The 23,744-nt window shown below is 40.2% G+C and overlaps 1 protein-coding gene across 1 annotated transcript; it reads right to left on the bottom strand.

The window, feature by feature from the left end:
- Window positions 1-33: 33 nt before the first annotated feature.
- LOC121189256 (lutropin-choriogonadotropic hormone receptor-like) lies at window positions 34-10,477 on the bottom strand. Its single transcript, XM_041049199.1, has 12 exons — window positions 10,429-10,477; window positions 10,046-10,235; window positions 9,655-9,726; window positions 7,000-7,074; window positions 6,673-6,747; window positions 5,060-5,134; window positions 4,666-4,743; window positions 4,407-4,475; window positions 3,885-3,959; window positions 2,602-2,790; window positions 2,383-2,436; window positions 34-2,117 (listed from the first exon to the last, which is right to left on the bottom strand). Coding segments are annotated over exons 1-12 (2,103 nt in total). The 5' UTR covers window positions 10,430-10,477; the 3' UTR covers window positions 34-967.
- Window positions 10,478-23,744: the final 13,267 nt, after the last annotated feature.

The following is a 23,744-nucleotide window of genomic DNA, read 5'->3' as shown; positions in this document are numbered from 1 at the left end:
AGGAGTTACAGCTTGAAAAGAATGTGATGGGTGGTGTGACAGCACCAGCAACAACACAAATCAAAAAAATTAAATGACAAATACTTGGAATATATTTTAGTTATCAGTATGTCAAGTTCACAGGTTGACATAGCATTGCTTTGATAGGCTAAGTGGTCACAGGTCAATGCGGTTTATAGAACTGAATCAGTACACAGAATGCAGCTCAGTCAAAGGATATATAATATAAAAACTCTCAACCACAAGGGGAGAACTGGTTGAACCACCACTGCATGCATGTGTGTGATGTTTAGCCATTCTTACTTTTAATTAAATGTATTATTATTAAAATCCAGGACATTTTTAACCACAGTAATATTTCTCATATACCAGGCCCCCAGCTTTAACTTCTTGTGGGTGCTCTGGCATGTCTGCAGTCTTTACTCCTCCTGAGTCCAACTATCCAATAGATGGCACTAAACCTCATCTGTGATAAGCTAAAACAATGATTTACATCTGATCAAATTTTCTTCATTGTATTCAAACTTGAAATCTCAAACCTTTAGAAAGACAGAATAATAAAAAAATGTCCCCTCCTCGAGCTTTTGTAGAATTATACATCTCTTCTTGTGACGACATCTCACTTGAGGGCTTGAGCATTGACCATCAGTGTTATGCTTTAGGATAGCTTTGCAAATAAACTGGGTCTGTTTAATTTGTTGCCCATTCCTGCTCCATCAAACTGCTTCTCTGTGCCACATTACCTGCGTAGAACTGGAGGCTGCAGCACCTGTTGTCTTCAATTTGAGGTCTCTGAGGTTCTGACTGATGAAATTCTCACTTTGTAAACTAAGTTAGATCTAATCTGATCTGACACCTGCTACATTTGAGACTGACATTCTCCTTCACCCTGACCTAAATTTTGAAGAAATGCTACATTTTTTGCCAAACAGCAGAAGTTCATAATAGAAATTCTCTGCGTTGATGGTCATGTGGTTCCCTTGTTTAGAAAGCATCCCTTCATTTTGATGTGATAGGCATAGAAGCTGAGCGAGTGAGGTTTTCTGCTGGATGTTTTTTGGGCACAGGTGAGGTGTGAAGCCAGAGTCTGTGACCTGTAGAAGTCAGTGCTGGCGTGGCAGCAGCCGCAGCGACTCAGCAGCAGGCACATGTCCTTCCTGAAAGCACGTGTGAAGATGGTGTACAGGAAAGGGTTGCAGAGGGAGTTGATGGGATAAAAAAGGATGAGCAGGATCTTTGAGTGAGACACGGTTATAAGGGGCATACGCAGGGCCGCAGAGATGGCGAAGAAGGAGATGGGCGCCATGCATATGAAGTCGGTGAAAATGAGCACGGCCATGCGCTTGGCAATCTTGGTGTCTCCGTGACGAGTAGAGTGCTCTGGGTTGTAAACGCTCAGGTATATGCATATGTAACAGTAACAGACCGCAATGAAAGCGACAACGTTGAGAATGAGCACAGCCACCACGTAAACCTGAGAGCTCAGTGTCTCGATGTCCATGGGCAGACAGATGCTCACTTTGCTGTAACTGCTAACCCCCACCAGAGGGAGCAGGGCAACCAGCAGAGAGAAGCCCCAGCCTGCCCCCATCATGGCCATCACATGATGCATCCGAAGCCTCTTGTTGACGTGCATGGCGTTGGTGATGGTGTGCCAGCGTTCAAGGCTAATCACAGTCAGTGTATATACTGATAGCTCGCTGGCAAACACTGTCAAAAACCCTGCTATGCCACACCCAGGCCCCGTCTGCCAGTCCGTGGCGTGGTTGTAGTACTCGTGACGGGAGTAGTGGTCCATGAAGGCAATGAGCATCAGGTAAAGCCCCATGCAGAGGTCAGCGAAGGCCAGGTTACACATGAGGAATCTGGAGATGGTCAGCTTGTGGTGGCTAATTAGCAGAATAACCAGAACAGCCAGGTTGCCGGTCACAGCGAAAACTGTGATTATCCAGGTGAGGCAGCGCAGGAAGGGAAAGCCCAGCAGGTCCTCACAAGGGTTAAAAGCATCTGGATTTGGGGTGCACTTGACGTAGGGGTTGTTGAGACAATCAAACTCCAGGTCTGGATACTGAAAGTTGATGTCATCAATTAGAGTCTGGGCATCTGCAGTGGGCTCTCTGAAGAATACACAGATGTGAAGATTAGCATAAAACTCCCAAGGCAGTTGATGAAGGAAAACTAGCCACTTAAGGTAGAGTGTGAAAATTACTGAGGTAAGGGGAGGCAGACAAAGGGGGAGGATATTGTATTTTTACTTTTTGCTGAAGAGAGCAAACTCAGAATAGTTTTTTTTGGGGGTGGGGGTAAGGTAAGCCTTCCCATGTCCCATCTCCACCCCAATAATTTTTGCACACACCCAAAATGGGCAGTGAAGTAACTTACATTTCTGTTCCACTGAGATCACAAAACTTTGTGAAGTTCTTTAAAGCACTTTCCCTTTAATTAAAAAAAAGAGAGGAAAAGGTTAGACCACATAAAATGTCAATAAACTAAGCTGCTAATTACCAAAATACTGATGATCTGTATACATTGGATGGAGTTTTTGTTCTTCACACAGATGGGCATGGATTTGTTACATCTCTGGGAGCGGCTGTCGGTTACCTTTGTTTCCGACGCCACGTGTGGAAGGCACAGCAGTGGCTGGGGTACGTGAGCTCAGCCTGCAGCAGCTCAGCCAGGCTTTCCAGGGGAGGGAGGCTCTTCAGAGCAAAGGCAGAACTGGCTTTCAGAAACCTCACCTGCCTCAACCCTTTAGGTGGGAGGGAACTCAGAGCTGTGGAGGAAACATCCCTGAATCACACATGCAGAGAACGTAGACATTTCAGTAGATTAGTAAAGTAACTACCAATAAAATAGTTTTTTTTTTTATGAGGCACTGGACTACCACGAGCCACTAGAACAGGTTTGGTCTATCTCGTCTTGGATTTCATGTGTAATTTAAATTCTGTTGGAGGCAGACAAAGCCAGGCTTTCCCACGAGAGGAGCCATCATTTAGCGTTTTGTTGTTGGTAAGAAATGCTGTTTCGGGCAAATCTGCTGAATCTCATACAGGTGTTCACAGAGTTCTAGTGACTGCGGCAGCCAAGCCCTAATTTACAGTGTTTTCATATTCATCAAGCCAATGAGTAAATCACGCTGTTTTTCTAAAGAGATGCACATTCACAACAAAAATGCTTCATCACAGAATGGAGATTGTAATTACAATGACATTTAACTCAGGGCTGAATTCATTTCATCCAAAACAAAATAACATTCAGCATCTACTTTTCTCCCTCATTTGATTGGATACTTGTAACCTGACATTACCCAGAAGTACCACACTGGACCCCACACAAGCAAAAGGAAGACCTTTGGCATTTCCTTCATGTCAGTGAATACCACAAACACTAATTCATAACCAAGATAAGAACAAATTTCATATCTCCAAAATGGGGTTGCTTGCAATCAGAGACCTTGCGAGCTGTATGCTCCTCAGACTTGGCTGTTTGCTCACTAATCAGTATTCAGCACTCCTGGCTGCCTTGTTGGTTGTTTACACAGACAGGCTGTCACCGCCCTATTGTTTATACCATAAAATGATAAACATTGTTATGAATATTAATCTTGCTTCACTGACCCAGTTCAAATATGATCGGCACAAAGCTGTTGATTTAAGCAACGACAGATGCATGATTGTCCACTGTCATGTTTGGCTTTGCCACAATTGTAAATTTGTGTGTTACATGTTAATCCACTATTAATGTAGAAATATTGATTATGGCAGCTTTAAATAAAAGATCTGAATACATCTTCCACCACTGATTTTTATGCTGACTTCCTGAAAGTCATCATGACATTTATTTTGGTTTTATTGGTTTTATTAACTTGAATTAGTATCACTTACAGGGTACTCGGACCTGAAGCTCCATCAAAAGCGTCTTCTCGAATGTAACTGAGATACCTGTTGTCTCTCAAAATTCTGCAAAAGACATAAAAAGAAAAACACCTGTAACACAAGTGACCTCCGCTCCTAACTGTAGTTTCATAGTTTACATACAATACAAAGGAAAATTTAAAATGACACATCAATGGCCAAAAGAGCCCAAAACCATTTTTCATCTGCTTTTTGTTTTCTCAATTTGACACTGAGGAAGATGAGCATTATTTTTAGACTGCAGGGTGTCTGCGTGTATCTTGTCCCCATCAACATTCAGCGGTGCAGGGCAGAGCAAGAAAACAACAGGGCATCCAATCTTTGTTTAGTCTTACATAACGTTTGTTTACTGGTACACTCAGTTTTTATGATTAGAAAAAGAAAAGCTTCAACAAGAACATCATACTTAAACAGCAACATACCGTGTCCACCTGTTATGTTGTTATTGTTAGCTTGGTACTTAGTATAATGGGACATTATCAGTGTGCTTACAGTGTGTTGAGCTTGGTTCCATTGAATGCATGAGATTGTATTTCCTTGAAGCCATTTCTAACCAGGTTCCTGCCAAGGACACAACGTTATAAATTTGAGTTTGCTGTCAAAAGCACCTATCACCGAGGTCAGAGAACTGAACATTCAATTATATAAGAATATTGAGACACATCAAAAAACATTCTTAACAAATGGTGACAAATTGTTGCTCCTAGCTCTGATAACGTTGTAACAAAAATAATTTGGCTCCTGCACTCACATCTCGATGTACTCCTCTGTGATCCCCCGGAAAGAATTGGCAGGAATGAAGTCGATCCTCATGTTGTCTGCCATTTCTCTGCACACGGAAGAGATAACATTCACTCAGGCGTTTTGGCTAAATTATCAGTTAGACAAAATTATGTATATTCATGCAAAGAAAAAAAAAGAAAAAAAAGAGCAGTTTGATAAACTGTGACCCAGCTGGAGGATTTGCAGCGGGGTTGGTGCCATTGTGACATTCACAGATAAAAGTAAAACTGGGCTCAGAATGAACAACTTGAGAGCAACTTAAGAGTTAGAACAGGAAGAAAATTCAGTTCTGCAAAATGCAGAGTGACACTATTCCAGTTCAGAAACACATTATTTTTTAATGTTTAAATGAGATTTCTCACAGGATAATATTTGGCACCAAGGACGAGATAGTTGTGAAGTCTGGGAAGTGTGTCACTCCTGTGTTTGAGATGCTCCTGAGAAGACAAGCAACAGAGACGCATGATCATAAGCGAATAAGGACAAGTCCTCAAAGTGTCCGCACAAGAGTTACAGATTGTCCCAGCTGATAAGAGAAATTTCAGGACACAGCTCTGGAAAACATTCCAGCATTCATAACCTTTGATATCATTCTTCATATTTAATTTTCAGCAGTAAATGAAAATGAATTCTAAAAAAAATCTCCAGATTATTTTTTTTGCATAGAACATATAGGTCACCAGAGAAGATCTGCAGCCTCAAGTTCTAGTTAACAGAACTGTTGACTAGATAACCTTAACCCGATTCACAACACTAACAGTGTTTTGCAGATGACAACAGGAAGTTACCACAATAAAATGACTGCAAAGTCGGGAAGTACTAATAATAGACCATACAGACAAGGGATTAATGTGGCCACAGCACAGAAAAAAAAACACTTCCACGAAGTTCCTGACTTTTACTTCCTACTAGGGGTCAAGCTTCCAGATGCTGGCTTAAGGGCTGTCTCGTCTGTGGTGTTCCCGCAGAGTTAGGCTACTTTTTAATGTTCCCTTGGGTAGGAAATTTTTGTCCGCTGGTTGGGTAGATCTCTCTTTCATGCAAATAACATGCATTATATCTATGAATAAAAATCCATATTTTAAAATGAAATAGTTTATTTCTACCCAGAGCCTAGGAAACTGACTCCAGATCAGCACATATGTGCTATAAAGCTCTCCGGCGTCCAGCTCCTACTTCTTGCCTCTCAATTCCAACTCTTCTAGTAAGCAAAGTGAAGTTAAACAACTAACTAGCTAGCTGGCTCCTACAATTCCCATAATGCAATGCTGAATTCCCTCAAACTCCATGTCCCCAGTTATATTGCAGGTTTGGTTTTCTGTCAAGTTTATCTCTCATCCCTAACTCAAGACAAATCTGATAATTAGAGTGCCCTTTTAAAACCCCATAACATCCAGTTTCCCCACTTTTAGTTCCCTGTCAAACATACAGTATTTTGTATGGGCTAGTTCCAAATCTGCATCTCTGTTTATTTAATGTTTATCTCCATAGGGACATCGCATGGACCACTGCCACATACCATAGCATTTATAGTCTAAGCTAGTTTGCAGTGTCCGTCACCAGATGTGCCTTTAGAGAAATACACAAAACTCAATAGTAAAACAAACAGATTGAAAAAAAAAAAACCCCACAAACAATAAAATAATAACAAGACCAAGAGTCAACAGTCATGCGAGCAGCTCTGTGAGACTATAGTTAGACATGGCAGTGCTTTGTGCATTGCTGCTAGCTTTATCCTGCTATCATGAAGATGTTTAGCAGGTATAATATTTACCACACTCACCATCTGTGTGTGATTAATATTTGGACTGATGAGGGTTTGAAAATTTTCTCTTAAAAAACAAAGTATATATATTAAAGTATATAAGGTCACGTTTGAACAATGCTCAGTGAATGAGATTGTAATGACTGACCCACCAGCAGGTCACTGGGGTTTAAATAGGTGAGAAATAACAATAATGTAAAACAGACTTACAAGTGTTCCAGTTTGGGCAGGTCAGTGAAGGCCCCTTTTTCAATAACCCTTAGACTGTTGATATTCTGCACTGAGCTGCAGGAACAAAAATGAGGAAAGACATCAGTAATTAGAATATTGTTGTCAGTTGCTGTCAACAAACAAACAGAAAAAGCCAGGCATTCATCAGCCGCTCCGAAAGTCAAGGATTAAACACGCTGCTTTGTAATTGAGAGACTAATCCTGTGAAACTTAAATGAAATGCAAAACACATAGCAGATGTTCAAATGAATAATTGCTTTCATCGCGTTTGAATGTGATGTGTGGTGGAAGGTGAGTGTCGCTTACATTTGGGCCAGGCTGTGGAGGGAGAGGAAGGCATGTCTCTGTATCTGTGTGATGCAGTCGCTCTGGGAAATCTCACTGTGACACAAAGAAATAGCTGCACATCAGTCAACAGATTAACAAGAGACTGTAAACAAATTACTGTTTTACATGTCTCAGATTCAGCGGGCAAATATGGAATTTCAGTGAGACAAACATTTAGAGTGACACGAGTGCTTGTTACGGATTCATTTCCACGTTTACTTTTTAATGTGCTTTCTTTGAGAAATAGGACGGAGTTGATTGATACACGGACACAAACCATGAGGGAAATATTAAAATACCACCACCAAACGATTCATTCTTCTGGGGCACTGCACACATGGCGCTTCTCCTCATGTTTGGAAACGCTCCAGACATACATCATGGATGCATCTGGGCCAAGAAGACTGAGTGAAGATGTTTAAAAAGGAGGACTAAACAAAGACGTTCAGAGACAAACAAAGTCAAAAGGACTTCTTGATTTGTCCTTGAACACTTTGTTTCCTGATGGCTGACTTTCCTTCTCCGAGCCGCTCTCCATCTCTCTTTCTGTAATCATCGTTTCAGACTCCCACTCTGCTGTAATCAGCCCACACTTTTCTTAGGGTTAATGTCATTCTGCTTCCATTTCAAACTAAGAAACAATTAAATGACTCCATCTGCACTGCTTATATTTTTTCTTTTATCCCCTCCTCTGATTGCATTATGTATAGTGTCATAATTACCACTTACAGCTCATGAAAAGCTTTTTCACATGATCATCTAGATGAAGCCGCGCCGTGATTTTCAGCCTGCGTCATCAATGACAAACCACGCGGCGCTCCTGGTGTCAATCTACCTTGACACAGTTTTTACTGGCTAACTTGCTCTGGGCTGAAAAAAAGGTGACAGATCGGTAACTTCATTCAAACTTAAAATGTATTTTATCACCTAAAACGACATTTTGATAGAGACAAAACTTGAACATAATGAACCTGTCACATGTTAAGTATCTGAGACTGATAAGACTCGTCCCTGAGCAGCAGAGCAAAGTCAAAACAGGTTCAGTTCAACTCTGAAGTGATTTCACCACAGGCGGACAAACATTTAATATCTGCTCATCAAACTGTTGGTGAAGTATTAATTAAATGGTGAAACCCATTAAGGATAATGTTATGGCTTTAGGACTGAGTATTTAGCAGCTGTACATGTGATAGAGATGAGACCTAATTAATCAGCAATTAAGATGTTAGGATGCTATGTTTTTAATGAGATATCTCATCCTGTTGTAATTGGATTTCGCTGAAAGTTGTTGGCCTGATGGTCCTATTTCTGTTCTGGTATTCATGTCCTTTGACAATTTTTGTTTTTTACTGATACATACTGCTGTGTTGAGTGCACTCTTGTGCTGTAAACAAGTCCAGCTATTGGGACTAACAAGTCAGCTGGTTATAAAATAATTATACTTTAAAGCCTGTCTAGCTTTTACGTACTTGGCCTTCACTGTCTCACAGCAGTGGGATATGTTTTTACAGCTTTCTTTTTCTTTGTACATCCTGTTTAACAAAGAATATCCGTGAAAAGGGGTGATTCACCTTTCATCTTTTAGTTGATTCTCAGTGGAATAACAGGCATTTTTTGGGGTTACTGAATGGGGCAAGAACCTAAAGGTTGATCATACAGAGTAAAGTGAAATGCTGTGAGAAAAAAATGGCAAGCTTATTTTCAAAGAATGACAACATGAGGTAAGCATGCGGGTGCATTTTTTTTTCCCATTGAGTTAACATGGTCTTTTCCCATGGTCATGGCATAGGAAGTAAACTCCAGAGCAAGACATCCAACTGAAGAGCAATTACGTTATAAACAAATGTTCTGATACAAAAAAACAAACAAACAAACAAACAAATGTTAAGATATGAGCATCTAGTAAACACCTGGTGTAACAGTTGAGACTTGACAGGAAAAAAAAAATCTTATTAAATATTTTGTACCCACTTCATTTTTATTTCCCAGCATGTTTAAAAAAAACAAAACAAAAACAACAACATATAGTTTTCATGATCACACTATAAAATGCTTCACTACTTAGAATATGACCCATATTCTTTGCCCATTTCCAGGCTTCTGTTGTGTGAGAGGCAGAAGGATGTGTGTACATGTCCTAAACAAAGACTCCTACTCTGTTTCCCACTGGTGCTGTAACATTACTCCCACATATTTGGATAAATCACCTGATCCAACTCTTCTCAGTTTGGGTCTCCGATTCAAAATGGATATAGTGAATGCTCTGCACTCACAGGCCAACAGACGGCGCTACGGGGACAGTATTTGTAATTGCGTTTGGAAGTTAATTTGCACTGGACTCCTGATGAATTTTCTCTCTCCTGTGCATAACATTTCGTTCAAGACTGGCAACATACAACATACATTTAACTGCGTTAATAAGTTAAAATGCGTAATTTATACGATCTTTTTTTTTTTTAATTCCTTGCTCAAGTTTGATTAGTCAGCTTTGTCCTTTGCTTGTACGTCAAGGCTAAAGTGTCTGTCAGGAGCAAAGCGATTTCTAAGTTAAACCCAGCTAATGCGATATTAATTGTGTATTCTATTTCTTAACTCAACAAAAACAAATTGTACATGAAATCACAAGGGACTTACATTATTGTGGTGTTGATCAGCTCCTTGAAGGCATGAGTGGGGACTTCTTTCAAGGGCAGATGAGTGAGTCTTCTGTAACAATCAGAGATTCAGTTGTTAACTCCATATTTACACTATAAATAGAATAAAAGAAAATAAAAATACAAAAGAAAGGTTCTTTAGCTTATTCTTCAAAATTAAATTTATGATAAACAATTAAATAAAAAGGACCAAAAGTAACTTAGAGAGAAGCCAGAGCCATAATGAGTTCGAGTCAAAAAACAAAAAAAAAAAGTCCACGAAGTAGCAGAAGGGCACTGACGGCTTCAGGAACCAATAAGGAACCACAGACCATCTACAGGAGGATTACAGACTAGTACCAACAGTAAATCCAGAAAGTTGGGCAACTTACAGTCGATGCACGGATGTTTCCCCTGCCCGGGAGGCCAGCTGAGTGTCTTTGCTGCACTGAAAAGTGTCGGCGCTGCAGCGGCAGATGGCCGGACAGGTATAAGCCCAGCAGGAGCGCACATTCAGGACACCGGAAAGCGCGACCAGGAGCCAGACCGCCCAGGGAGCCATGCGTGACACCGGGCCACTCACTACGGAATATTAAAAAAATAATAATATATAAAGAAAAAAAAAACACTCACCTGAATCTCCTCAAAGTTTAACATATATAAAAAGACTACCCTGGGAAACCAAACATGCTAAGCCAACGACAGATTGCAAAAAGAAATGTCGAGGTCTTATTATTATTATAATATTATTTTCATTTTCAATCTGTGCTCTCACTGAGTTTTCAGGATCCAGTGCTGCCTTCAGGTGTTGCCGTAATTGCGAGATTGCTCTCCGTCCAGAGGAAGCCAACAAAGTGAAACTCAGGCAGAATCGTCTTTGACAGCTGAACTGCAGAGACGTGACGTTCAGTGGGTGGAGATCCTGAAAGCTGCGCTGTTAAAAGTGATGTGGGGAAGTCATACAGCATACTGTCACCCATTTTTGTCTAGATCACTTTTAGAGGGTGGAGAGTAACTTTTTTTTTTTTGATTTTCCAATTGAGGTACCACTTTTCTTTTTCTTTTTTTGAAGTAGTCATAGTAGTCATTTACAACCGTTCACACAGTACTACTGCTGCTATTGTCACTCTGTAAACCAATTTGCAATTTTCATATTTATATATATATATATTTCTTTACACATTATATATTTATATTGTAGAAAACATTTATTTAGCTGGTTTTGTTTAGATTGTTTAATTTATTATTATTGTAAAATACACAGTGCAGAGAGAGAGAAACAACATTTCGATTCCCCTGTATGTCTGACATATGGTGAAATTGACAATAAAAAGCCTTTGAATCCTTTGAATCCTTTGAATATTTATTAAATCCATAGTATAAATACTAAGATTTAGGTCCCACAGGAAAAAAAATAACTAAAAAAACAAACAAACAAAAAAAAAAAAAATCCAAAACAAGAGTTTTAATTGTTAAAGCACCATAAACAGTTCGCAAGTTTTTGCTCCTTAACAATAAATCATGTAGACCTTAAATGTTTATGACCATTTTCCATTGCATTCTGCACATTTTTGGATTTAAGGACATCCACTGGTTTCTACTGATTCTATATGTTTAAGTGCAGACTGAAAAGTTTGCACTGTGTTACCTCTCTACAATAAGGTAAGGTTACCTAAAAATAATGCACACACATAGATACAACTTTAGCCAGTTACAGCTCTCTGCCAATAGATTTCTCATTTCATAAGGAAATGAATGGAAACCAATGGATGCCAGGGACAGTACAAAAATATGTATTCCAAAGTGGAGACCAGAGCACAGTAGTTTGCAGATCGGTTAATTAAAGTGAGGTGTATAGATGGGTCAGTGAAACACAAGACACACAGGAGACCACTGTTTGTTTAGGCTGGAGGACTCTTCGGAACAATTATAATTCACAAGAAACACATGAGGATGAGGGTGTTAAAAAAAAACAAAAAAACAAAGACCAGCTAAAGGGAAAAAAGTCTTGATGCTGTACCATTAAAAATAACAAAAATCAAGCCTGATGTTAGAGAACACATGAAGACTCCCTTCATCAAAATGCATGCTCTATTTTTACTTATGGCCTGACCTGCTATACACTGAAACACAATGTGTGTTTTTTTGTTGACTCATACAAATCAAAATATTAATTCACTTATGGGAGTAACACTGAGAAGTGTGACTTTAAAAAATAAGTACTTTATTGGTATGAGGTAGTTTGTTCGTGTTACAAATTGCAGTCCAGCCTGCTAATGTGGCAATAAGAAAGAATGATTTTACACAGTTGTGCAGTGTGGACTGTCGGTGGACAGTCAGACTTGACCTAAAAACAGACAGCTGGATGTTTCATGTTTCTCATCCTTGATTTCACCTGATATCTAATGGCTAACAGTGGGTTTGCTCCAATGAAATATCCCCTATCAGTGCAGCAGTGTGCAAACTAATGGTACAACCGAGTCTGTCTTTCTGCAGTGAGTAACAGGCGTCACAGCCCCATTTAACCGTATCCACAGATGAAGATGAAGCACAGGCAGGATGCTTCTGTTTGTTGTTCCACCAGTAAACTGTTTTTCATAGGGTGGCTCGTCAACCTGGGAAAAGGAGAGTGGGAAAAAAAAGGCTTAATACAGCAACGACACAAATTCAGCGTAGCCTGTTTTGCTGTAAAACCACGTGCATGTTTACAACACCTTACATCACAAGAGACAACGCAATAGCCAGCCGAGGACCCGCTTACACCAGTTTGTCGGAGGAAAAGCTTCGTGTCACCAACATCCTTAGCTGAATCTCCTCTGCTGTCAGTGACCCTGACCCCATTTATACTGCTTTCTCATCCTGCTCCTCCACCCTGCCACTGTGACCCATGTCAACAGAGCAGCAACACCTTCTTTTGACTGCTGCTGAGCAACACTCACACATGCACACACACTCACACACACGCTCAGTTCCCTGGAGAGGTTACTGCCCAGTACTGTTTACCAAGACTCTCAAATTCCCTGCCAGCCTCTCTGCCGAGCACAATGTCAAGTTCCAGTGTGTTTAACCCTGTAGAAGAAAAAACACACTGACAGGGGGAAGACAGACTAATTTATGCAAGTGGACCTCTATGAATCAGCCCATGTCTTCATGCTAACCACCATGCTGTGCATCACATCACACCTAGAAGGTCACACGCAGCGGGGAGAGACCTTCAAGAAAAAGCATGAAGACACCATTTCAAAATTAGAGTTACATCACATTAAAATTTCATAATTTCTTGACAGAATATTCTAATAGCTGCACCGAGCTGATTGTTAGATTACTGCTGCTTTTCAAGCACTAGCTGTGGGTGGGTGCAGCCCTTTGTCTGCTTTATTGGATTTATCAGCATGGCTGGAACAGCTAATGCTGAAACCCCTCTTTGGAAAATAAAATGTTAAATTGTATTTGAAACAAATTTATTGTAATAAAGTGGCAGGGGCGGGGTAAGAAACTTTTGGATGGGGGTGTGGGATTGTGTAAAATTAGTAAATTTGTGTTCAGACTCACATTGAAAGCCAGACATAAACTCTACATTAGTAATAGTTCTGTTCTCTCTTCATTATTCAGTATAATGAATAAATGCCAATTAAACAACATGAAGTTCTGCTATTAAATTTGATCAATAAACAGATCATGAGACAATGTGCGCCAGGACACACTCACGTAAAAGTATCGGCCATTTTGTGTCTCTGCTGTGTTTCCTTGTGGTCATTTTTGTGCTCATTTATTCTGAGGAAGGTGAAAATAACAGCCTTTACAGTCTTAAATATTGGTTATCACATTGGTAATCGACATTTTTTTGACTATCAAATGGAGAATGTATGAAGAAAAAGCTGAACACAGGCATCAGTCCACATGCAACGTTTGTCTTCAGGAGCAGCTGGTTATCAGATTTCAACACGTATCTCCCTGTTCCTATAAAACTGTTAATTTTGGTGCAGTTTCCTTCAGTTGGGTCAGGTTGCATTCCCTGTCCTAACAAGCCACACCACAGTTCAGATGGAGAGGACTGAGGTCATGTTTACACCGAGCAGGATCAGAGAGTTTTTCTCTAAGGCCATGTCCACCCTTCTGCAGATAAACTTCAAACACACTTTTTTTTTTTCATTTAGTTTTGACCTTGCTATTGTTTTTATGCTTTTATTTTCACAGGATACAGAGAAAATGACATGAAAATGCTGGTGAGGATATAAACCCTTGACATGTTAAACAGTAATAATATGGGACTATCTGAGTGTAGGATGGACTGATTCTTCTTCTTTTTTTTAGAGTAACAGAGGAGCAGATGAGAACAGTGTCATTCAGACTCCTGTAAAAGTGGCAGAGCAGACTTTAGGTGTGATTGCACCCTGCGCTGTCGCCTTCGCTCGCTTTGTTACCGTGTGCAGTTAGAGGTTCCTTTTTTAGGGACAAAGTTCTTCTTACCTCTGGGTGGGAGGCTGTTGACCTGTCAAGCGTCCTGCTGGTTTTCAGAGTGCACAAGGAAAGTGCGAGAAACAACACAACACAACCTCAAAATGACATGATACAGTACGACACCACGAAGAGTAACACAGTGCAACACAGCCTGTCGTGGAACAAAAGAAGGCAACTTAAAACAACACAACGCGGAATTACACAAAAGGAGCACAAACATCAGTAAAACGCATCAGGGCTGAGTCAGAACAGGCCTGCAGTCATTACTGAAAGTGGTGGAAGCAGCAGTTGGTGTCAAATGCTGTTTACTTGCTATTTCCACATAAAGTGACATTTTCAGGGAGCGAGTTCAAGAGCGAACACACATCAGTGTGGCATTTGAGGTAATTGGCAACAGGGGCACTGAGTGTGTTCTGAGAGTCCCCTTTGTTTTACTTCTCAATGAAGCAGCAGCTCAGCGGCAAACAATGACTTCTTTCCATCACTGTCAAACTCAACGGTCATCTCTTTAAAACTGAACCGGGGTTTCTGATTTTGTAAAAATTAGTCTGAGGTGACTGAGTTTGGGAAAACCCCTGCTCAAAGTCAAGTGAATGAGCTCATAATTAAATTTAAATGAACTTATTGGAGCTTGGATAATAAACTGCAGCTCACTATACGGTACTCTATTACCAACTGGGCATAACAGGCAACTGCCCAGAGGCCCACACCCAAGGGCCCAAAAAGGCCTTAGTTTACTCCATATCATTTGGATCTACATAATCTGATTCATCGCAAACTTGTTAGAAATTTGCACCACTGAGGTACAATATCAACTCTTCCATCCTGAATCCTGTGGCCCCATTACTGTAGATGGGCCCGGTGACAAAATCTAGTTTTAAGACCTGAACTGTTTTAGTTCATAAAAAATAGGTAAATATTCACATTTAAGAAGCTGGTACCATTGAATCTTTGCTATGCTTGCTTAATAAATGACTTGAAATATTAAATAAATTATTATGTGGGTCAATAACGGCCCAAGAACAAGTTGTCTTGGTACCAGTGAGTTGCTCCATAAAACTGAAAAAGTGGGAAAATTATTTTTGCCTGGACTCTGACAACAGTTACACACACACCATTCTTCCTTTAGCTGTAACAGCGTTGTCATATGTGACATCTCCCTCTGTACCTCAGTTTGTGTTACTTCACAGTGGATGTTCAAACAACACATTTCTGCTTTAGTTTACAACATCAACGTATTGATGATATTGTAAGATCAAAATTACATTTAGGGAGAACTGGAAGGACCAGAATGATCATGTTTGATCATTTGAAAAAAAAAATAAAAAAAAAATAAAAAATAAAATCAAGGCTCTTCACTCAAGGGCACTGCAGGAATCTCGTATCACGAACAAGGAAGTGACGGCCAAGGAGACTGAAAGAGAGCCAAGAGAGTTCAACATGACAAAGCAGAGATAGGGGGACACACACACAACCTCACCACACAAGTACTGTACACTTCCACAGAGGACTTCTACTTACTATTCTACTTAATCCTCAGTGTTCATGAGAGGTTTGTATGTGAGTGTTGTGGATCTGGGATACTTCCACTTCAGCAGGTTATAATCATTTCCATATGCCCTCTAATCACTCTCCATGAGCACCGTGAGGCTGGCATGTTAATGAATGTGGGATAAACAAGCAACCAACAAACAGGGGAGTCATTATTATGAATTATTAGGCGGAATTTATGCAGTCTTGTTTTTAATGGCATATGACCTTGAGGCTGTCCGCTGTCTCAATTCCCAATTACACACACACACATACAATTTGTAGACAGGGCAATGCTCCTGACAGCTTATCAGGGCAGGAATTCATGGGTCCTTGGACATCCGAAATGCATCACAGAGATATCGCATTAAGAGAGTTAACCCTATCACAACCAGACTGGACATGAACCTTGTTCTCTGTAAACTCACAACAAAGGCTATTTGAGCAAAGAACAGGGTTCGTCATGATTGAAAGAGCCAAAAAGAAAAAAAAGAAGAGTTCTCATTCTCACATACTATCATCTTTTCTCCCATGTTTGATCAGCCACTGTGCTGTTTGATGCTCTTACTGTACGTATAGCCCTTGTTAGAAGTTACTGTAGTTCTTGAGTTTGATCAACAGGTGTCAGAGAGCTCTTCTCTTTCATATCTGGGATTGAGCTCAGGGTTCCAACTGTGAAAAGCCAGCTGGTCTTTGATCACTGATTCATTCAGATCCAGAGCTAAAGAATAATCAGCGTTGTGAAAATGGGACAAGGGCCTGGTTACAGCCTAATTGGGGGCTAGTGAGCTCAAATTACAACGTCCAGAGGACTACAAATGTACAGAAATCCTTTTCTTTTTTTAGTTCTGGTTTGATCTGTGCATATGAGGATAGTAAGTACAAAATATTTGGCAATTTTTAAGTGAAGTTTGGTGTGAAAAGAAGTTGGTTAGTTGAGCATCTTTCCCTTTGCCCCAATTCAGAAAATAGAGCAAATGATTTGTTTGACTAGTTGTGGGACCCTTACAAAACTTTAGCATGCATGTGTGTGAATAAACGGAAGGAAAAAAGTCAATATTCTTTCATGTTAGTTATCTGTCCATAATTATCCGTCCATCTGATGAGCACAGATTTCACTCTTTTTAATATTTGCCACCGAATTGGGGATGATAACATTGCTTGTTAAATATGCTTTGAATGTGTGCTTGATGCCTTAAGACTCATTCAAAGTGATAAAATATGAATTTGGAGCTGTTTTGTTTTCCTCAGTGTTCAAACACAAGGCTTAAATATAAATGTCCTCAAAGTCTCATTTTTATCTGAGTGCTAATCAGTCAGTAATACACAAAGTGTTCAGTCTGCTCTGTCCTGACTGTCGGACCGAATGACTGACACACACACACACACACACACACACACACACACACACACACACACACACACACACACACACACACACACACACACACAGTTTACAGTCATTTGAATGTTTTTGTTCCAAGTGTCTCAACATTATCTCCAGCACTGTAGCTAAAATATGTTTACTACAGGCAGAACCCGCTCACAACTTCTACCCTTCATGCAATTCCAGCAGATTTTTTTTTGGCCTCTACCAACATCAAAGCATCCTTTTCAGTGCCAGCTGGACTGCAACAGCAGTGGTGGGATTGACTGTGTGTGTGTGCATTAGACAGTGGGAGACTTGGACTAAGGCCCAGCCCTTGGCATATTTGTGTTGATAAACACATCTTAGAACACCTTTTTCTTTGGATTCGGTGACGTTTATCCAGAAGAAGAGGTGTTGCTGTCCACTGAGGACACGTCTCACTGAAGGACAGATATGTCTGCTGCTGGAAGGCTCAAAGGGACAATCCACTAGACTTTCTAAAAAGCTCCTGGCTACTAATTTTCTAAGGGATGTCTGAGGACGGCACTCTCTGTACCTGCTGGGCACGATCTGAGCTCTGTGGGCGAGTCTGGCCCTGGACGTTTAGCACCTTGGATTTATTAGCTGAAAGGAATGCTCTGCTTTTATCTAACCAGCCTACTCTTTATTTTTATCGGTCAAATGTACAATAAGTATTTCTGACAGGGAACTTTGCATCAGCCAAAAGGTGATGAGAGAGACTTATGGGTTACAGTTAAATCTGTTCCATTCATTGACTTTCACAGTCCTAGATGCAGTGCAATGTTCATCCTCAGTATAAATAATTTGGGTGCTGTTTCAACTTGAATGGTCCATAAAGCAGGAATCTACAGTTTCTCATGGTTCTGGGTGGAAGACTAGAGTCATGTGCAGTTTTCAGAGGACAGCTGGTGTCGCCCATCAAGATACAGAAGCAGCTGGGACTCCTGGTGGCAACCAAATATGCTAATTAAAAATTGAAAATCTGAGAGGCTACAGTTTTAATTAGATGTGAATCATTATAAGACATTTAATAATCCCAAGGAAAACATTAAGCCACCAAATCACAATGTGGCCAAAGCACACAGTAGAGTGATCAGTTTCTAGTTGGTATAGGATAAGGTTAATTACAGTTTCTTTGGCTGAGGCACCTTTGTTGTATTCAAAGGGATTTCTTTGCTGGTATGATGCAATTTGTCATGTTATTCAGCCTTTGATAACATTTTATTACCAGGGGGTGAATTTTAAAGATAATATGTCACCAATAATCATGCTGTGTCCATCATTATGGATTTATTTCTTTTTTCACACACAAAGCTTGGGTTACTGTTACTGATGAACTTTCAGAAAAAAGCATATGCACCACATTCAGACCTGTACATTGAAGCTGGGTGGAGCAGTTCTCAATACACCATCACCCATGACACCAGAGTCCATTTACTAATAAGAATAATAAAGATGAGAGGAACCCTGGGGTTAAGGCACCAGCCGTGACCTACAATATCTCTGGTTTAGGTCATCAGAGGACTTTTGTTGCATCTCATTCCCCATCACTCTCTCTACCCTCATTTCCTCTCATCTCCCTGCTGTGAACTTGCTAATAAGGTAAAAAGAAATGCCAAAAAAAAAACAAAACATAAAATTGGGTCCATTGCTGTCCATTACCACGCTCCTGAAATGAGTATAATCAGCGACAATAAGTGGAAACAGCTGTGTGGGTAGATCATGGGTGTGCAGAGGCTTTAGGTAGGAACAAGTTAACAAAATGTGGTTTATTTGGAAACTAGGGAAACACTTCAATTGGTTCTCATCATCTAAATTAGGTGTTAAATGGCACATAACCAATCATAACAGTTTGTTTTTATGTACAAATTTGTTTTTATTTCTGCGATCACTCAGGTGACACATCATACTGACCTAACGAAGCACTTTAAGAAGTCTGCTGTGGTGGGAAATTTCTCTGTATGGATGGTGTCGTATCAAAATTTAATGTCTCTAATGTGGAAAAGTGAATTCCCTTCAAAAACACCACCACCAACAACAACAACTAAAAACAAAAAGACAACGTAAACCATCAAATATTGTAGCTAAACACCCAGGTGATTAGTGAGTGTATTGGTGACTGTGTAATAAATGAAAGATGGCAAAAACAGAATCATTTTGGAGCTGCTGGAAGAACATTTACAAGAAATTACAACAAACAACCAAACCAAACCAAACCAAAGTCCCAGCAATTGCTCAGTTGCATCATTTAGCCAAGTCAAAATGTCTACTGTCAAAAAGGCCTATGATCTCACTGCTCTGGAGTCTCCTTCTTCCAGTATTCATATGACATCGACCTTCTCATCTAAATACTGAAAAAGGAAACATATTTCCCAAAGTGTTGGTGTACATGGTCAGTATGATCAGATTCCCAGATTTCTAGGAGTTAATCACCGCTGACACAGTATCTATCTGCCAAGTAACCTGGTTATCTTGACTTGTTTCTTGATAATAACTCAGGAATGTGTGTATCTTAACATGGGCAAATAGAAAGTACAGCAAAAGAAAAATATTTGCAGCTGCAAATACAAGTATTACAAAGCCTGATTTTGCATGAAAGAACAATAATGAAAAAAGTAATGATGTCAAGACATGAAGAAGATGTGCTTCAAAACAAAACACACAAAGCTCTCAGTCAGAGAGAAGCTGTCACGGAATAAAATTGTAATTGGCACAAAGAAGGATAGGAAACAGCCTACACTTTAAGCACCCTAATCTTGTTCTATTTCTTCTCAGACACTGTTGATTTTTGGCCTCTGCTGTGCTGAACATGAAATTTACATGAATTGTGCAGATGTATGATGATCACCCCTTGTTTTGCAGATGTTTAACGGAGCTCAAGTGATGAAAGGCGAAATGAATGGGTTTAATGATTATTGTGAACACTGTTTGCTGGGATTGGAGTTTTTTTGTTTGTTTTTGTTTTTTTAAACGGCAGGACCGTTTTACTTGATGATCGATTCCATCAGATAACTGTCTGTCTTGTCTCAGTGTTGTTCTTTTGTCTTTAAATTTTGGTATTTTAGTCCTTTTTTTTGGTTGTCTAGGCGACATAATTTACTGAATTTATGAAATTATGAGCAGTGTTTCTTCTTTTTTGTGTGGTTTTTATTGAACTGTACCACATAAAAAACAGATGTGAGATTAAAAGCCTGAAGTGACTCCTCCTTTACTGTCCCTTATTGTCACTGTAAAAAAATGTCACTGACAAGTATATTTGATTGTAATCCATCAGTGGAATACACACAAACACATACACTTCTGTCTGTTTTCTCAGACCTCCTACAGCAGGATGCTCAAACGGCTGCAGCCTCACAGCTGGGTCTGCTAGTGGCCAGCCATTGTTAAGTGGCTCGGGCAGCAATCAAACAGCTGCAGAACAAGCCGCTTTACACAACGAATAAAGGGCTGGCTGTCCCCTGCTTCAGATTCACAGTCTGCTGCTGTAAAACCATCCATCCAGCAAATCTGCCCCTCTCCCAATTAAGATGAAAAGGGGAAACGGGGGAGTGAGACGATCATTAAGCACTTATTTATTTGGCAAACCGCTGGTACAGAACTGCAATCGTATTCTTCTCACCGGGTCATATAATTGGTCTGAACAATGATAAGCCCAGTGCCATGCAGAGCGATGGGTAAGGGCACTTACCCATGCTGTAAATTGTGCTGATGTCTGTGGTACACAAACTTTGATCATTACATCTCAGCGGGGAACAGCGCTGATGAATACCGTTGTTGACCTCAAAACCGCCAAACGCATAACCCGCACTCACACATAGTACTTTATTGCTGGAAATGAAAAGAGGATGTGTGTCCTGTGAGAAGTGGTCGTACCAAGTGCGATTGCATCACAAACAAGAAAAAAGAGGAGAGGATTCAATTTGGGAGGGACTGTATCACACGGGCATGGTGGCCCTTGTGCTTGTCAGAGATTGGGAGAGAGGAGCGTTAATCATGGCTCACAAGCCGCATCTCCTGGGCTCCAGCTTTGGCTGTTTGAGCATCCTGCGAACTGAAATACAGTCTGTGTCAGAGAAAAGGTCAATGACATTATTAGGAGGCCCTGTGAGGACACTGAACAGGTGCTGTTTACTTGACAAATATAAACTATAAGACACCATGCTCCTGCACGCTCTGTTCAGAAAACCACCAGCAAGTCCTTCAGGTCAGAACATTTACACCAACCAGATCAGAAATGATGTAATTTACTGTAATTGGTTGCCAGGGCATTTCAGGAGTGTTTCAAATTGGGGGAGTTTAGGTGTAATCCTTAAGATTGAAAAAAAAAAAAAAAAAAAAAAAAAATTAATTAAACCCCTGTTCATGGTCTGTATTTTTCCAATAATGCAGAGTCACTATATTTACATTTAGATTATATTGATATTTAGATTTATATAGTAAATACAGTATATAGATTATATAATAGTTTTGATTGGTAGCGGTGGACTCTGGCCATTTCTGTGCTTCTGTGATTCATATTCTGTCTAAGCATGAAGAATTCATGCATGTATGTAATCCAGTGCAATTTTATCTCATTAATATCAGCCTCACTCCTGCTTATATTAATGGAAATAGAGGATCCTACTGTTCCTGCTTTGCATTAAAAGTGTTCAACTGGTGAGATAAATATGGGATGGCATCTCATCATGAAGCCCCCACAGGAGACCATTTGTTATCCACTGATGAAGAAAATACTGTGTGATGTTTTCATGTAAAGAAGGTGTATGGGCTTAAAAATTTCCTTGACTTGCAAAAATGTGGGTGAAGATTAACCAGTGTTAAGTCTTATCCTGGCTTCAGGTTGCGGTAAATAGCTAAACAGGTCTATGCTGTTGTAGCTAACTTAGTGTTTTTCTGACACAAGTCAGTTTTCAGACCTGGAAGGATTCTGCACAGATGCTGCAGCTTAGTGCGTCATCCACTCTAAAACTGCAATCACTCCTCCCAACAGACTGCAGGTACCTCTCTGCCCAGAGAACCACACCAGTTCAACACACCGACAAGTCATCTGAACTATCAGTGAAAACACACAGGTTGGTCAGGAGAACGTACTGTGCAACACACAGTGTCTGTAAGGCTTATTAAGCATCTTGAGAACAGAATTCTTGAGCAGAGCACTGAAAACATGCTTTCCATACTAGGTGTAGTTCAGACTGTGGAAGAGATTTTTGTGAACAAATTTTAAATATTGAAGAAAGACTTTTTTTAATGTGCTGTTTATGTTTATGTTTTGAACATTCATCAAAAAATCCTCCATTTCATATTCTGAAGAGCTTTTGACAGGGACAAACATTCTGGAGAACAATCTTCCTAAATCTGCATGAAAAACAGAACAGTTAGTTTCAAGTGAAAAAAAAATCAGTCTGTGTCTGTATCAGCTTGATCTGACTGAAACAGATCAGCAAGTATAGAGGTGACTATTTCGCGATGTTGAATGTAGGAGCCTAAATCTGTACCTAGCGTAGCGTTACTGCCGTGCTACTTCATCTTTCAAGTTTTTATAAACTGGCATTGCATCCATTCATACGTTGTTTGAGGTGTGGTGTTGAATGAGAGATCACTGTCTGATCAGGTACAATATAAAACAGTGATTTTCAGGCCTCTCCTCAGCGCACCAGACAGCTGTTATGGGATCAATGTGCAGCATCATCATTATTAAAGATGAGGAGCTAACGGCAGTCACTTGCCCATGGAGGAGCGTGGAAGTGCTGCAATCAATCCTGATTGGGCGAGACGTGGAGACGAGAGGGATGTCGGCGCTCCTGATATTTAAGGGGGTCAAGTGACATCAATCGTAGGCTTCCACCGAGACACTGACCTGTCATTGACAAGACAGATTAAGCTCTCAGTGGCAGCACATGTTTCTCCACTGCCCATCATATCCTCACATCCTGTCTGCAGTGTCCACTCTGTGACTCACTTTCCCATGAGCTTTCTTTGTGGCTCCACTGCTCCCGTGCCATGAACTGCTCACTGAAGTGAGTATATGAGAGGAATGGGAGAAAGTTTAAGTGGGAGGATGGAATATATTTATACTTATAAGTACAGAAAAAAAGTTGTTTGTTCACTTGTTTATTTAGCTTTTGTATACTGAAACTTCATGGTCTGGTATGCAGTTCTCCTCAGGTCTATGGAGCTTTTTAACATCTTTAAGCTCATGGCTTTGGTTTTACAACCTGCAACTTTACTACTGCAACTTTCTGATTCAGTCTCACTGCTCTCATCAATTTCGTTTTTCAAAGCACAGCAGACGGCTGTTTTCAGGAAAAAAAAAAGATCTGACAAAGCCTCTGTTCGCAAGCAAAATTGGCAATTTAGTGGAGCATTTAGCAACCAGAGTGTCAGATGCTTCCCTCAGGAGATAGTGGAGACCAAAACCAAGCTACCAATGAGTACATTTGAGGGACCAATGAGTACATTTCTTATGAAAGGGATGGACACCCCACCTTTCTGATAACAGGATGTCCCCTATTGGTTTGCAGTATGAATTCTACAGTTGGCCAATTCCTACAGTTTTCCACTAGCGATGACTTTATAAAGCTCCCCAATTCTGAAATGAATCATGCTGTGGAGAGCTGGGAATTGATGTAGACAAAACACTGAGCAGTTGGATATGGATATGTGAATTCAGCAACCAGCTGCTCTCCCTCCCATGAAATACTGGCATATTT

Source organism: Toxotes jaculatrix, chromosome 11 (genome assembly GCF_017976425.1).
Source record: "Toxotes jaculatrix isolate fToxJac2 chromosome 11, fToxJac2.pri, whole genome shotgun sequence".
In the NCBI taxonomy this organism is placed as follows: domain Eukaryota; kingdom Metazoa; phylum Chordata; class Actinopteri; family Toxotidae; genus Toxotes; species Toxotes jaculatrix.
Note: the sequence above shows the minus strand (reverse complement) of the source record. Positions and strands in the feature narration are given on the sequence as shown.

What these genes read in the sequence shown, in the direction of transcription:
- LOC121189256 (XM_041049199.1), bottom strand. An exon ending in GCTTCAGGTCCGAGTACCCT is followed by an intron (nt 2,791 to 3,884) that starts GTAAGTGATACT and finishes TGTGTGATTCAG; the next exon opens with GGATGTTTCCTCCACAGCTC. An exon ending in GATCTCAGTGGAACAGAAAT is followed by an intron (nt 2,118 to 2,382) that starts GTAAGTTACTTC and finishes TGTATTCTTCAG; the next exon opens with AGAGCCCACTGCAGATGCCC.